Source organism: Bacillus rossius, chromosome 2 (assembly GCF_032445375.1).
Source record: "Bacillus rossius redtenbacheri isolate Brsri chromosome 2, Brsri_v3, whole genome shotgun sequence".
NCBI lineage: Eukaryota > Metazoa > Arthropoda > Insecta > Phasmatodea > Bacillidae > Bacillus > Bacillus rossius.
In genome coordinates, this window is record NC_086331.1 from 90,073,536 (window position 1) to 90,090,796 (window position 17,261).

Below are 17,261 nucleotides of genomic sequence, written 5' to 3' on the forward strand. Positions count from 1 at the left end.
GTAAAGAGTTTATCTTGAGAAAGAATAAAAGACAACACGAGAAGAATGACTGTGTTAAAAATCCACTGCGCAATATGATAAGTTGTGTTCGATGTAGCAAGTCGTTTACGCGGAGAGAGAGCCTAAAAAGACATGGCAGAACTTGTAGCGCCAAGCCTGCGTACAAGCTAGAGGACAACGATGAATCTACTAGCCTAAGGAAGAGTGATCTGCATTACAACAATAATTTTCTAGGATCTTCTGATCTCGACAAAGAACTTAAATTGAAGAAGGTTGATGATTTACGGAAGAATGAAGACAATGGAAGAATCCTTAACGTGAAAAGTGAGAATATATTCCAGCCGAATTCAAGTAGATCTTTCCTACTTTGTAAAAATGATGGACTCCTAAAAAGGAAGCATGAAGACGATGAAGACACTTCAACATCATCAACATCGAATTATTACGGTAAATTGGGTGAAGACGATTCCTTCTACGGTGATTGTTACAGTGACTCTGAGGCTGTTGACAAAGACATAGACTATGATGAAGCACCTAAAGCTGCCAAGATCGAAGAATGTGGCGGTGTCCTGAGACCGAAACGATGGAAACGACGTGATATATTAAATAAATCTGATCAAGCTTGTGATGATCACCGTCTCAAACATGAAAGTTACCCTGAGGTTGGTGGTAAAACGGAAGACATCAGAGATCATAATATTTATTATAAAGGTGCAAGGAAGATGGTGGTAGAAGAGAATGATTACACATCATGTAAAGATCCAAACATATTGGTTGACCGGCTAAGACTTCTACATGGTTCGCTTTGTGCAGGAAACTATTCGTGCATCAAAGAAATATCCTTCATACTCAAGGAACTGAGGAATGCTGGCTACATACAATAATGACTTGTTTTACTTGCATTTGTATAATGTAAAGCAATAAAATAAATAATTTAAATTATAAGAATGTAATGTTTTTATTTCTTGTATTATGATTTCTTACTAAGACTTAGATCTCGTAACTTGTGCTTCCTTTTTGCCTTTTTTAGTTGATGGAGCTTCCAAATGTGCTTCCTTATTCGATGATGCATACAAACTGTGCTGCCTTTTCGTTGGCGGTGCTTCCAAATGTGCTGCCTTTTCGTTGTCGGTGCTTCCAAATGTGCTGCCTTTTCGTTGTCGGTGCTTCCAAATGTGCTGCCTTTTCGTTGTCGGTGCTTCCAAATGTGTTGCCTTTACGTTGACGGTGCTTCCAAATGTGCTGCCTTTTCGTTGTCGGTGCTTCCAAATGTGCTGCCTTTTCGTTGTCGGTGCTTCCAAATATGTTGCCTTTACGTTGACGGTGCTTCCAAATGTGCTGCCTTTTCGTTGACGGTGCTTCCAAATGTGCTGTCTTTACGTTGTCGGTGCTTCCAAATGTGCTGCCTTTACGTTGTCGGTGCTTCCAAATGTGCTGCCTTTACGTTGTCGGTGCTTCCAAATGTGCTGCCTTTACGTTGTCGGCGCTTCCAAATGTGCTGCCTTTACGTTGTCGGTGCTTCCAAATGTGCTGTCTTTACGTTGTCGGTGCTTCCAAATGTGCTGCCTTTACGTTGTCGGTGCTTCCATATGTGCTGCCTTTACGTTGTCGGTGCTTCCAAATGTGCTGCCTTTTCGTTGTCGGTGCTTCCAAATGTGCTGCCTTTTCGTTGTCGGTGCTTCCAAATATGCTGCCTTTTCGTTGTCGGTGCTTCCAAATGTGCTGCCTTTTCGTTGTCGGTGCTTCCAAATGTGCTGCCTTTTCGTTGTCGGTGCTTCCAAATATGTTGCCTTTACGTTGACGGTGCTTCCAAATGTGCTGCCTTTTTGTTGACGGTGCTTCCAAATGTGCTGTCTTTACGTTGTCGGTGCTTCCAAATGTGCTGCCTTTACGTTGTCGGTGCTTCCAAATGTGCTGCCTTTACGTTGTCGGTGCTTCCAAATGTGCTGCCTTTACGTTGTCGGTGCTTCCAAATGTGCTGCCTTTTCGGTGCCGGTGCTTCCAAATGTGCTGCCTTTTCGTTGTCGGTGCTTCCAAATGAGCTGTCTTTTCGTTGGTGGTGCTGTCTTTTCGTTGTCGGTGCTTCCTTTTTTGTTGATTGCGCGTAGTACAAAATGTAGTGATTGAATATTTACTAGTTTATCACCTCTTGGTGTTACTAAAATATTTTACAAGGTTACTTGGTCCTTTAGAATGTATAAAAATGTCACGATGGATTACGAAGGTCATGTGGTCCTGAAATGACTAGCCTATACGTCTGATAATGACATGACTCGGTCTCATGGACTGAAGGCAATTGATCTATATGTGTGGCTTTGTACATGAACGGCTTTTATGTTATTCAGATTATTGAAAAATTAGACTTTCATAATAGGCTAATCGGCACTGATTTAATTCGTTGGTCCGGTATATTGACTTGAGTTGATTTTCGTAGAGTGAATGATTAATAAACTCTGCGAAAGGTAATGGAAAACAGAACCTAACATTTATTTAATAATTAGTTACAACTGTCTCTGGTCAAGAATCGAACCGTGGACAGGGATCCATCGATTCGATTTGTAAATTAATAAATGATTTTTTCGGAGACTATTGGAATTTTTCCCGCATTTCTAGCTAAATAATTACATGATTTCAAGATGGCGGTCAAATTTCAAGATGGTGGGTACCTCAGTAATAATAAATGATTACTGCACTGTAGCATGTTAGAATAAAATTATCCAGATGGAAATGTACTCTATAATACAAGTACACACACACACACAAGATGGCGTACTCCAGCAGGTGGTATCCTCTGGTAGCATGTACTGAACATAAAATGTCGGATCCATGATGGTCGACAAGGACAAAGTCAAATTTCCAGGACAAAGTCAAATTTCAAGGTCAAGGTCAAATTTCAAGGTCAAGGTCAAAGTTCAAGGTCAATGTTCAATGTCAACAGTTGAGGACACAAGTATAGTGACCAGATAATTATACTACATGGTATCGGCACACTCTAGCAGACGAAAACAAGATGGTGGTCTCCAGCGGATGAAGACAAGATGGCGGACATGATGTCATACCAGTTGATGATATATACCTTGGTACTGGTGGTGGTAGATCAGTCTAGGTAGCTTTCATGGAGGAAGGATCGACCGTTTACTCTCGCCGGGAATCGAACCAAGGACGTACATCGATATAATCAAACAGAATTCAAATACGTTAATTTTTTGATGAATTTTGGAATTTTTTTCATTAAAATCGGATAATAAATAAAGATTTTCAAGATGGCGTCCAAATTTCAAGATGGCGTACATGTCGTCATACTGCCGGATGATATATATGCTATGAAAAAAGTGGTGGGAGTCAGTATGCCAGCAGTCACTGTGAGGGAAGGATCGGTCGCCATTTTTTTTTGCCCTCACCGGGTTCGAACCGAGGACTCCGAACTCCGTGTCGTAAAAGTTTATTTTTTAAATATTTTTTATTAAAATTTTATTATTTGAATTTTTTTATAATTTTTAAAAAAAATTTCATTAAAATAATAAATAAAATAAAAAATAAAATAAAATAAAAAATAATAAATAAAAAAGTTAAAGATGGCAGCCGTAACGAAAATTGCACCGGTGACGACATCATCCAATATGGCGGCAATCACATCACCGGAATTTTCGAGAACACACAATTACGTCATCCAAAATGGCGGATCCAAGATGGCGGATCCAAAATGGCCGCCGGGGTCAAGGTCAAGGTCAAGGTCACAACCATCCAAGATGGCGGTCATAATCCTAGATGACGTCAGAGGCTTATCGGAGGCTGTAGACAAGGATGCTTAAGCCTCTTTTAGGAATTTGGGTTCTTTCTAGGGCAAAACGACTTTTGATGTTTTTTCGAAATTCTAATTTTTGGATTGTGGAATTTTTTGAGAATTTTTGGCGGAATTTTTTTCACAGAAATGTAAATTTTGACGAATTTTGAGGAATTTTGGGCAATTTTTGCCCAATTTTGGCGAATTTTGAGGGTCAAAGGTCAAGGTCAAACTTGTCCCGTTACGCTATGTCCCGTTACACTCCTCCAAGATGGCCGCCGTGACGTCACAATGTAAACAATCTTCAATCCTCAGCCAGAAGCCGTGTGCCAGTAGCCCCATTCCTATACTACTCAAAGGCTTCGTTCTGTCTTGCTGACAAGTTTCAGTTCCTCGGTTCACGTCATGGTATAGGCACACGTTCTCAGAGTAATTGTTCTTTGCTCATCCCCCAAACATAAAACAGCTGTATACTCAAAATCTTTCTCTGTGACTACTTCTCGTGCCTGGAATGAACTACCCGAGTCAATCAGACTTCAAAATTCCCTTTCTATGTTAAAAAAAAAACATTATTCAGGTACTTTCTTAGCTCCAATAATCAGGTTTAGATGTGGTATCAGATATGTGTGATTGAATATGTGTGAATGTACGTGTATATGTATGGTTTATTGTAAGGAAATGTATTGGTATATGTATATTTAAATTGTTTGCGTCTTCGTTAGTTTTTACATAAATATTAAGGTTATTAAACATCTTTAAATATTTATTTATTTATTTATCGTCTTTATTGGTGGCGAAGTTAAGGCGGTACGCCTTTTCTTACACTTAACCGCTTTTCTGTAATTACATCAAATAGGGGAATATTAACAATTAAGCATGATATAAGCAGATGTTGACAAAATATTCAAAGAACAAATTAAAATTTTAATTTAATGTTCAAATATTAACTATTACAAAAGATTCAACCATAACAAATTTAAAGTAATTACAAATTAAACATAGACATACATAAAAAGGAAAGTGATTAAACATACAGCAAATAGTATTAAAAAAAATAGATGCTACTACATTAAAACCAGTCACTCGCACATTCACACACAGATTCAAGCAATAGGGTAGCGGCGAAGTGGTCATGGTAAGCAGTTGTTACAAAGATGTTTTTTCAGCCTGTACTTAATGAAAGCAAGATTTTTTGTTTGCCTTGTCGCTTGGTCTAATTTATTCCAGAGCCTGCTACTCACGGTTGCAAAAGATCCCGACAGACATTTGGATGAGTACACTGGGATAGATAGCATTGCGTTGCGTGTGGATCGCGTGTCATGGCTATGGTAGCTATGTAGGTAATCAATACTGGCTGACTTATAATGAGGTGATACCTGCTGCAGCACCTTATAAGTAAGGATAAGTATGTGCAATTTGCGTCTTTGTGCGAGAGTGAGCCATTTTAGCTGCTGATAGTATTGGGTTAGATTATCTCGTAATTTAAGGTTAAAAATGTATCTTACGCAGCAGTTTTGGAGCTTCTGTAGTCACTTAGCTAGTTTATCAGTTATATCAGGAAAGAGGACATCACAGCAATCAAAGTGAGGCATAATTAATGTTTGAACAAGCATGGTTTTAATACGAAGCGGAAGCAAATTTTTTAACCGCCGTAAGCAGTGAAGGGAAAAATGTACCTTCTTACATATTTGCATTATCTGCTCCCTCCAGGTTAAGGATGTGTTTATTAGGACTCCCAGATTTCTTACGACGTTAGAGAACTGAATATCAACTCCTTGAAGCGTTAAGTTACAGCATTTGTTAGGAATTAATTCAGAGAGCTTAAAAGGAGAACCAATTAATATTGCTTGGGTTTTATTTGCATTCAGCCTGAGTTTATTAACTTTTGCCCACTTAGAGACAGAATCGAGATCATCATTAACAGAACAAATTGACTGATTGATATCAGCTGCTTTTGCGTGAATACATATTTGCACATCATCGGCATACATGTGGTATTTGCAGTGTTTTAGGAATTTAGGTAGATCATTTATGAATATAGTAAATAAAAGTGGCCCAAGAATTGAACCCTGAGGGACACATGTTACTATTGGGAGCCACGTGGATACTTCAGTATTGAGAACGACACGTTGGTAACGACCACCTAGATAGGAATTGAACCATGTACAAACACTATGAGAAAAATTGTATTGGATTGACATTTTTCGTACTATAAGATTGTGATCTACTGAATCAAATGCTTTACTAAAGTCAAGCAACGTTAGGATCGTTATTTCACGCCTATCAATAGCATGACGTATGCTATCAGTAGAGACCTGCAAAATTCGCGGATTCATTTCGTGATATGCTACAATTCAAATAATTATACCTTAGCGCTGCTTCTACCACTGGTTCACTGTTAATCTAGATTAATAAGGGCCAATTAGAGACCCTTTCTCAAAGAAGTGTCGAATCACAGACACTCAGTCGAGAAGACTCACAAGTCAGCAGCCAATGAACAGGTGGCATTTGCCCGAGTGTGTAGAGTGTAGTAGAGTCTATCCTGGAGGTCATTGAACCCGCAAATTTTGCAGGTCTCTAGCTATCAGTAACATTAATGAGGGCAGTAGTGGTATTGTGGCTGGGTCTAAATCCTGATTGGAAGGTATCTAAAAATTTCTCTGTAAAAGGTAAGCATAGGTTTGCTTGTGCACCAGGTGCTCAAAGGCTTTGGGGACAGTTGGTAAGATGCTTATAGGGCGAAAATCTTTAGCTGTCTCAGGAGACTTAATTTTTGGTATGGGCTTTATGTGTGAATACTTCCATTCTGTCGGGTATTTACCTACTGTAAGGGATACGTTAAAATATGTTCTAATGCAGGGGCTACAAAAGGTAAAATAATTTCCAGCATTTTAATTGATATTTGGTCGTTGCCAATTGCATTACTTTTGATGCGACGCAAGGCTTTCGCGACATCTAGACATGACACAGGAGAGAAGAAAAACCTATCTTCAGAATACTCAGAGTTTTAGATACGAATGTGTCAGACGATTTGGTTGTATACGGGATTGACGTATCTGTATGCTGGTTGACGAAAAACGAATTTAACTGATTTGCTGTTAAATTATGACTTTTAAGATCAGAATCATTCTGTGATGAGTAAATACCCTCTGTTATAAGACTAGCCCACAATTTCTTAGGATCAGAACGAAACTCGTAGAGACCGTACAAATGTTTTCGTTTGGCTGCTCTGACAGCTTGGGTAGGTACACTGGTTCCTGAGTTTTCTGTAAATTCCAAACATAGCACCTTTAAGAGACGCGTTGTGTTTTCTTTCTGTTTTGAAAATTCGAAACGCATGGTCTCGTTTTGCCATTAATAGATGGATGAAAGATGTCATCCACGTAAAGGAGGGGGGAGGGGCGCCTTATACGCTTACGAACGACAGGAGCATGTTGGTCAAATATATAGGTAACTATCTCATTAAAAGTGTTAACTTTTCCGTCAATAGTACTGCATAACAGAATGTTATGCCAAGGAGCGTTTGCAGCCTCATCTATAACTTTGTCAGTATTGATGTTTCTTAAACTCCTGTAAGTTACGATCCTGGGGGAGAACTTGGGGACTTTTAAGGAATAGGTTATAAAAATGAGGTCATGGTGGGAGAGTCCAGGGGCTGCAAGTTGTCCATGGTTCAGAACTCTCTCTAAGTTAGATGCTATGATTAAATCAATCCACGTGCTAATTGTTTCAGTATGATGAGTAGGCAAAAGTTGGCAGATGCTAAGGTTAGAAGAAGCGAGCATATTTCTCAGATAGCGCGTATGACTCGTTTCATTAAGAAGATTAGTGTTAAATTCACCCAATATTATGACATGTTCATACATTGAGACAGCTGATATAATAGCTGTTTCAAGTTCATTGCCATAGTTAATTTTAGGGGGCTTGTAAACTACTCCTAACAACACTCTCTGGCTGTTGACAATAGCATCCAGGAACAGGTACTCTGGCCCAGGCAGACTCTCGGGTAGGAAGGTCGAGACAATTTTAGTTTTAATGTCGTTACGTATAAATATGGCCACTCCTCCACCACGTTTGTAAGTTTTGTCATTTCTAATTAGCTCATATCCATGGAGAGAGACCAGGCTATCTGCAAGGGATGGGACTAGCCTTGTCTCACACACTAGAATAGCGTGGAATGACAAAGAGGAGAAAATATCTCGGAACTCGTCGAAGTGTCCAAGGAGGGACTGTGCGTTAACGTGACTCACGTGTAAAGCGCGCGGGAAACGGTTCGGTTGAAGCCTGAGTTGACAGCTGGTAGAGGGCGTGGGCAGCAGAGGGGTAGCAGGGGCAGGGGCAGGGGCAGGGGCAGGGGCAGGGGCAGGGGCAGGGTCAGTGGCAGGGGCAGTGGCAGGGGCAGTGGCAGGGGCAGGGGCAGTGGCAGGGGCAGTGGCAGGAGCAGGGGCAGGGGCAGGGGCAGGGGCAGGGGCAGTGGCAGGAGCAGGGGCAGGGGCAGTGGCAGGAGCAGAGGCAGGGGCAGGGGCAGGGGCAGGGGCATGGGCAGTGGCAGGGGCAGTGGCAGGGGCAGGGGCAGTGGCAGGAGCAGGGGCAGGGGCAGTGGCAGTGGCAGGGGCAGGGGCAGTGGCAGGGGCAGTGGCAGGGGCAGGGCCAGTGGCAGGGGCAGGGGCAGGGGCAGTGGCAGGGGCAGGGGCAGGGGCAGGGGCAGTAGCAGGGGAAGGGCAGGGGCAGGGGCATGGGCAGGGGCAGTGGCAGTGGCAGTGGCAGGGGCAGGGGCAGTGGCAGGGGCAGTGGCAGGGGCAGGGGCAGTGGCAGGGGCAGTGGCAGGGGCAGGGGCAGGGACAGGGGCAGGGGCAGTGGCAGGGGCAGGGGCAGGGGCAGAGGCTTGGGCAGGGGTCACAGCAGGGGGCGACGAAGGGACGGTAGACGTCTCCGGGGAAGGAGGCTCTAAGCGACCAAGGGATCGAGACAAGGTGGACAAGGTTACGGGTGAATCTAAGGTTGCTGATATGACACTAGAAGTTCAATATGAAACCAACTATCACCATGATCACCCCACGCATAGACTTCCACGACAGGTCACACACACAAGCACACGCAAAAACCCAAAGGAGAAAATACATGATGCACTTAACATAAATTAGAACTATACACAAACTTATGAAGTATGTTAAAGATATTATTTAATGTTTTGGGGAAGTAAATTTCACTCCGCAATCTGTAGTTCCTCTGATTAAGTAATGTAAAGCCGGCGTGTTCCAGTGTTGACAACGACTTTGCAGTCGGCAATCCACTTTATAACTTTAGTATTAGATAGATTTTAAAAAAAGAGGCCTTTTCATAATATGCCTATAATAAATTATACTTCAGGTGTATCATGGGTACCTTGTTTGCCCATTTTTTTTTATTTTTTTTTATTTGTACTGATATGTTAATTCAGTTTTTGTTTAAATGTATCTATTTGTAACAATTTTTGGTATGTGTAGGCTATAACATCAGGTTTACTTTGAATGTACCTAGTTAGTAAAGATGTATGTGGTTAAGTGTAAGACAAGGCGGTACGCCTTAACTTCGCCACTTAAAATAAGGCAATAAATAAATAAATAAATAAATAATAAAGTGAATAAAAAAATACTAGTGTCTGGGGGGTCATTATAAGTAAAACTTTATTTAACACTTGTATACTCACATGTTCCCTTAATATAACTATTTTAATGAAAATCCTTATGTGCGTTTATAAAAATCGTTATGGTTTAGTTAGTACCAAAATGTTTGTAACTTGATCATTACAGAAAGATTTTCCGAAATAGTAAAGAAATTAACACGTACTTTTAAAGATGGCACATGTGTTAATTTAAGTATGCCAAATTTATCTTATTGGTTAATACAGCAATAATTTGTGTGTATGATAAAGTAATTACATTAAATGATTATTTTGATGGATGGTACAGAAATCAGCGACAGGGGTATTAGAACTGGCATGCCATGGAGTAACCATCTTCCTTCCTAAAAATCGTTTGTTGAGATGAGTTAAAGTTAACTGATGTTTCAGTCAACATTGCAGTGTCCATCTACAGTGCTGGTATATTGGTGTTTTGTCGAGGATTGAATTGGTTCATCGTCTTTCGTGTGGGTATGCTTGTATGATTGTGAGACCCTCCATCTTGAGAGTCTGTTTTAGAGTTCAGGGAGTGGGTCATCCTGTTAATATATGTAGCTTATAAAACTGTTGTCTTATTTACACGTGTTTCTACGATGATGGGATGAAGCTGCGGTGTAGCGTGTCTTGCATGGTTCTAGTATACATTATAAACAATTTATAATAGATAAATGATTAATTATTGTCTATTTTCAACCTTAATTTATAATTGTGTGTGTGTTTTCATCCGTTATTTATAAATGTGAGTGTTTAATTTAATTTTTTTTTAATTCTGTAGTTTTTTCTTATCTGAAAGTTGTGTTTGATTCCTAGGTCTGACATAATGTGGTTCTTGTTGAATCTTATATAGCTATTGCACATTTGATAATGGGTGTGTGAAAATTAGTAAATATGTTTATGTATATAACTTTTTTAATATCATAGTTGCTCTTACGTCATTTTGATTGATTTTCATGCATGGTTTTATAATATTATCGATGTTTCTTGAATTTTAGGGAATAGTCGTTCACGTACATTTCTGTCGTATTTGGATACATGAGTGGTATATTCGAATCAAGGTTGGTATCTCGCTGCCTAGCAGTATGTGTGTGTGTATGTGTGTGTGTGTTGCTGGGGAGTGGAGGACAGGTAAGCTTCGCCTGCGAGCAGAGGGCAGATATTGGTCCATCCGCCCAGCTTCTTTGTTGCAAAAATGGTGGAGGCGGGGGTGTGCGAAGGCTTTAAAATCCCGAACATTGCTTCACGAGCGCGCTTCTGCCTTAAAGGAAACCGCCTCGTGAGTTTTGTGCGTGTGTGTGTGAAATGTGTGCATTCTTTCAGGGGATGAATAGAGCTGGTTCCTCTTGCTGGCCCTGTCTCCCCCTCCCACAAGAGATTTCGTGAGAACTAATAATAGAGGGGAAGTAAGAATAGACAGGAAGTAAGAATAGAGGATGTGGACTTTGATATATCCCTCATATGGGGAGAGAGGATTAAAGACACATTTGCAGAGAGGCGATTTGCGCTGCTTGGAATAGGTGACAGTTGGAAGCTGGCTCTCTGGGGGAAAATGGTCAGTTGTCATATTTTATTGGCTATTCGATATCTAGTTTCGGGCTACCTTAGTATGGAAACTGTTTCGTGAATTTTATAGTAGTGTCAACAGGTGGTTCGTCGATTTTTTTCTCTCTGTGTTTATTTTTATTATAATTTTAGCAAGTATGAAATATTTTTCGCCGTATTTTTGCATTAAAGTAGATTGTTTACACTGTTTTATGATTTTCCCCCGTCAAATTTCATATTTTGTGTCTGTTACTGTGATAAAAATAGTGATGTATGCATGTTTATACTCTACACGTATTTCTCTCATGCATATGTCCTGGACTGCTCGTTCTTCGGTGCAAAGTATCGTGCTGTAGTATGGGTACAGTAAATTTCAAGAGAAAATGATATTTTTAGTTGTTTTTTTTTTATGATAAGGAGTGCGTAACTAACGTTTCCTTTATCTTGAATTGAGACTGCAAAATATGCACATAACAAACACTTTTACAAAACCGTATTGCTAGTTGCCTAGTCATGTACATTCATTGCGACTTTCATTACTAGCGAGTTATTTAAAATTTGTTTAAATTAAGAACTAATATGTAATTCTGTTTATGCTCGTGTGTCGTTGATTTTTCATTAAATACTCGTATATTTGTAGAAAATTATAACTTTTGAAAATGTTGTAGAGGAAAAATATTTTTGTTCTTTGTACAGCAATTTTATTAAAGTTTAATATTTGGTATATTAATATTACAGGTACTAATTATATTCAACTTAACATCAATACTGAACAGTTTTTGTTAACTAAATTAGTTCTTTCTGCACGTACTCTAAACATTTAGGTAATTTTTTATTAGTATACATAGCAGCTGTTGCGAATTTTTTTCTTTAACCAAAGGTAGTCTGTATGTATGAGTATTGCGCACTTAATAAGAACTAAATAAAGCGGGAATTATTATTATTATTTCCTGCTACATATATAATACATTTTAAAATATGATTTACTCTTTAAGTGGGAATTCTAGAGAGAGACAGAGAGACTGTTTATGTATGTGTGTGTTTGTGTGATGGAGAGAGAGATGTTAGTGAGAGAGAGTCTGTTGATAGAGAGAGAAAGGAGGGAAAGAGAGCATAATAGAGACAGAGAGGGGAAGAGAGAGTGTGTGTATTGGTGTGTGAGGCAGAGAGAGAGTGTGTAAGTGCGTGTGGAAGAGAGAGTTGTGGAGAAAGGGAGTAAGTGGAGAGGTGGATATTATGTAGAGAGAATTGGAGAGGGAGGAGGATGAGAGGACTGGAGAGGTGTGGAGAAGATTGAAAGGATAAGGTGGAAGAGAGGAACGGTATGTGTATTTGTGTGTGTATGAGAGAAAAAGAAAAAGAGGCGCTGTGTAGAGAAGGTTGAAATTATATGAGAAAAAGAGAGTAAAGGTATGTGTGTGTGTGTGTGTGTTACAAGGGGTTATGGCATTCGTATGTATAAAAAAAAATATTTATAAATCATTCGTGAATAACATGCATGAAATGGAACACTTTTCTGTACGAGTGTGGTACGCTCAAATTACATTTTCAGTAGATAAAGATGGACACCACTAGCGCTTTTACTAACAAATTCAACACTTATTATGGTGCACTCTGGCCACCATTTCTGACTCTACATGTGGTGCGCTCTGGCTGCCATTTCTGATAATTTATGAGGTGGTGGTCCTGGCAGATACTTCTCCCAATAATTAAATACCATCATATTTAATTACATACTTAATAATTTCATATTTTCCCCTTACCCTTCATCTTCTTTAAGCATCCTCCCTCATCCTCATCGCTATTTCCTACGCTCTCCCCTCCTCCTCCTCACCATTATTAGATTGATCACATTATAATTTACCCCACTTTATAATTTCAACTCCCTCTCTAATCCTATTATACAAACCTTATTTACTTCCTTACTCTTTAGTTAAGTCCGTTGCTGAATGGATAAGGTGCTTGCCTCCAAACCTCGAGATCACGGGCGTGATCTAGGATTTATCTCCGGCACCGCACTTAGATTTTTATTAAAATAAACAATAATTCCCCGCGACTCTGGCACTTTTCAAAAAGTGTGTAATGTCATTCAAGATGGCCAACATCTAAGACGGCGGACAAAAACATACACCAGTGACACCTTCCTTCCAACATCTCGAATAAGTTCAGAAGGAGAGAGAGGAAGATTTAAGAAAATAGGTATTTGTGGGAAAAAGGGGCGAGAAAGGGTTTAATAATGTAGGGAGGTTTTGTAGTGCATATGCGAGATACAACAATTAATCTTAACCAAATAAATCATAAAAGAAAATTGAGTTAATTAAAATTAATAATTAATGATTAAGGGGTGAGGCCCTAGTTGGCAAGGTGTGGGGGAAAAGTAGTCTTGACCTCAGAGGGGATGGAGGGGAGAATAGAATGAAACTTACATTAAATATGTAGTGGTGGTGTATGGGGCTAAGGGGTGACATATTGATTGTCCTAATTTGCATTTCCTTTGTGTGGTGTAGAACGAACTTCATCATATTACATACAATTAATTTTTTTTTAGTTTAAAGCTTTTGTTGAGACACTTTCTAAATATTATAGGCTTCGTGGATGCGCGTGTGCATGAATGATCCAAATGAAAGCTATTTTTACATATAAATATGTACAATAAGCTAAGTATTTTCTGTGAATCCGTCTTAAAGTTTCGGCCTCACATTTAATACGTTACAAATGTTACTCATTTTTGCTATAAGTTCAAAAAAGGTATTTATTTATAACTGACATTTTTGTGTTATTTATTTGTGTTATATACACTCAATAGTAATTACTTATCAATGTTTACACTGCTAAGAAATGCATATATACTAAGAAAACTGAGCAGAAATGGACATCAAAGCATTTCTGTAAAAAAAATTATAAGCAACAGTACCGGAAATTTAGTACTAGTATCACAATTATTTGTATTCATGGATTTATAAAAAACAATTTTTTTATTTCAACGTATTTGCAGAGTCCTAGAGTCTCGGTTTTTATATATTTCTTCCGTAATTAGCAAAAAAATAATAATGTGCACTTTTGATGCGTGTTAGAATTTGCTATACATTTGGAATGATTAAAAAATCAAATTGTTAACCTTAAATCGAAGAGATAGCAGAGCGTACTTCATCTAATTGAGGACCAACATAGTGAATAAAATCATCAACGCCATTATGTCCTGACACATTTTTCTTTGCTACTAAATTATAAGTTAACCTTAAAAAAACTTAATTGCAGAAACGATGTCCAATGGTGTCAGCATAATAAAATATGTTCTAGTAGTTGTAGCTAGTAGTTCAATATAAAAATATGTATACGAGCATAGGTCTGTATTTCAATTTGTATATCTTGATTTTGATCACAAGTGGGACGAAACGGGCATGTGCACTGGATTTTATAGCGTTAAAATTCCGTTGCATCGTGCTCACGCATTTCGTTGCACACAAACATTTCACACTGAAATTCAAAAATCATACATTGCGAGTGCAGAAGAGCCTTGGCCCATGTTGCAATTGGTAAAGCTGAAGCACTCTCACTGAGCACTCTCTGGTTCTCTCTTGAAACAAATAAGACGTTCACACTTGTCGCTACACTCGGCAGAATACACGGGTAAGCACGGCCTATTTGCGTTATATAAATAGGCTACTGTCTGAACAGTGTTGTTAGGTTTTTTTAATCTGTAAAATATTTTTATGTATTTTTATTTCAAAAATAAATTTTATAGTTTATTAGATGGGAACATGTTTTTTTGATTTTATGAATAAAATCAACCACGTATTCTCATTTACATATTTCACGTTAAATAGAAGTGGTCCATTTTTAGTGTTAATGTGCACTGATCGCTTACTTTGAGCAAACCATTTTATACCTTGTTATAAACTTGAAAGTTTGTTGAAGCTTTGAAAACCAAGATGGCTGCTAAGAATTGGGCGAGAGTTCGCACCCAGCGTACAATGTCGCTCACTCTCACCCGAGTTGGGACAGAGCCAGAGCTCTCCGCGACGCCAGCAGATGTCTTCAGAGACACTGACAATAACTGACTAGAGACGTTAGCGACGGAAGAAGGACATATAATATTGCAGCGAACCTTTCCAGCGCTTGGGTTGAGTGGTTTCGGAAACCGTGGAAAACCGAAACTAGTATGGTCGGAATGGGACTCAAACCCAGTACCTCTGGAGTGCGATGTTAGTGTGTTACCACAACGCCGCCTTTATCAATGCTCTGTGATGCCTAGAATGAGATAGCGTGGGCGCGGCTCCCACACACAATGTTGTTTTTTTATTTTATTTTCAGTACTAGTATTTAAGGACTATTTCTAAAATATAACAGATTACCTCTCTTGCGTGTTTTGTTCTGTTACTAATAAGTTTCAACAGATGTTCACTAAGTTTAATATGATGGGTGCCAAAAGTCGCCCCAGTGATATTAATAACAAACACTTGCGTGACTTTTTTTTACATATTATGTTAAGCTTAGTGAAAATATGTTTTAAATTTTGGTGATAGAAAGCAAAATCTAGGAAGGCATTAAGTTATAATTTCAGAAAGAGCCCTTAAATAATAGTAATGGTAAGAACATTTAAAAAAATCAAAATGGCGTCTGAGAGCGAGCATTATGGGGGTAACCTAACAAGTGCAAAACTGCGTTGTAGCAGGTTTGAAACACGCATTTGCACAAGTAAACTACAGAACGTAGTAGCGATTCGTATTCGCACGAAAATAAAAATATATATCTCCTTACACTATGCATGAAATATACATACTTTAACATTGAACATATGGATTAAACTACTATTAACAGAATTTTCAATTTCTGAAACCAGCAAACACTGTTCCCTACAATTTTATTTCCTTCAGGTGTCCTAATCATTTAATAGCCGTGAAAATGGTGTTAGAACTACATGGAATCAATGATATTTCACTTTGTTGATTCTCTTTAATATAATGAACGCTGAACTATCTCTTATATTTGATGTTAAGGATAAAGCATAAATTCCAACGGGCATACATAAGTACACGCCAATTTTCTTATTAGCTAATTACATATATTTATAGACACTAAACGTTTGGTAACAATTTATTCGATGCCCTTGAATAGGACCAAAATGCTGTAACATAAAACATTTCAACCTAATTTTTACATAACCATTCAAGGCGTGTGCAGTAAACAGCGGTACATAGTTTCCAAACCTATATATTCAGATCATGATTTTATTTTCTATAATCAAAATGTGGAGTATATTTATCCAAATAGCTGGCATGAAAGGCCAAAATTATACCTTACAAAATTTTAGTACTTGAAAACAGAATAATTTTTAACAACAGATAACAGTCTGGGAGTTAGAACTGTTTACTTTATGAGAGCAACTGCAGCTGTCGTAGCTATTACCTACACCGGACCGCAAATGTTGCCATTAGCCAGTGTCTAAAACCAGGTATTTTGCTACGTCAAGTCACAGCCTGAAATATGAAAGATATAATACAGCCAAAAGTAAACATAAAAACACACTCTAGGGCGAACTTAGATGTGCAAGCTAGAGCGCGCATTAATTCTGTGTTTTTAAATGGCCGTACGGAGTATTTCACCGGAATCACTTGAATTCTCTAAATATTATCCGCCGCTTGCTTTACCGATGGATTAATATTTGCATTTTTATAACATAAACCAAAATAACTAGCTTTGGACATATTTTTAAGATAACATTCTTAGTCTAGTGTAATAATAAATTATATCATTTTGAGTCATCCACGTAAAAATCAGTTATTTGGTTGTATAAAAGCTTGATTAATTTTTGAAAGATGGCAATAAAATGTAAATGAGATAAATAATCATTATATGGGATTTGACATGTCAACAATTTTAATGAAAAGTTAAAAACAAAAATCATAACAAATAGCCAGATAGAAAATGGAGAGGTGTGATTGTTGGTACACGCATCAAACTGAGGCGCTCTGACGGCTGCCGGGCTACCTGGAAGAGGTAGGCGTCGCCGAATGCCGTGCTGAGGCAGAAGATGTAGTCGCGCTTCGGGTGCTCGGGGATGGGCTGCATGATTGCGCCATCGACAATGATGAGGTGCTTGGGCGCCGCCTCGACGGAGCGGCCCTCCCGCGACTCGCACGGGTAGAATAGCAGCGTGGTGCCCTTCAGGCACACCCAGTAGCCCTTCCAGCCGCGCTTACGGGCCAGCTCGATCTGGTGCTTCTTGCGCAGCAGCCACTTCTTCACGCTCAAGAACCTGCAACCACTCCCACA

At 39.0% G+C, this 17,261-nt stretch overlaps 1 protein-coding gene across 1 annotated transcript in view; it reads right to left on the reverse strand.

Moving 5' to 3' along the window:
• The window catches only part of LOC134529449 (protein still life, isoforms C/SIF type 2), a 496,520-nt gene that overhangs the window by 283,363 nt on the left and 195,896 nt on the right, over positions 1 to 17,261 (reverse strand). Inside the window, exon 3 of the mRNA XM_063363556.1 lies at positions 16,977 to 17,244. Coding sequence (XP_063219626.1) covers positions 16,977 to 17,244 — 268 coding nt within the window. The remainder of the gene's footprint in view (positions 1 to 16,976; positions 17,245 to 17,261) is intronic.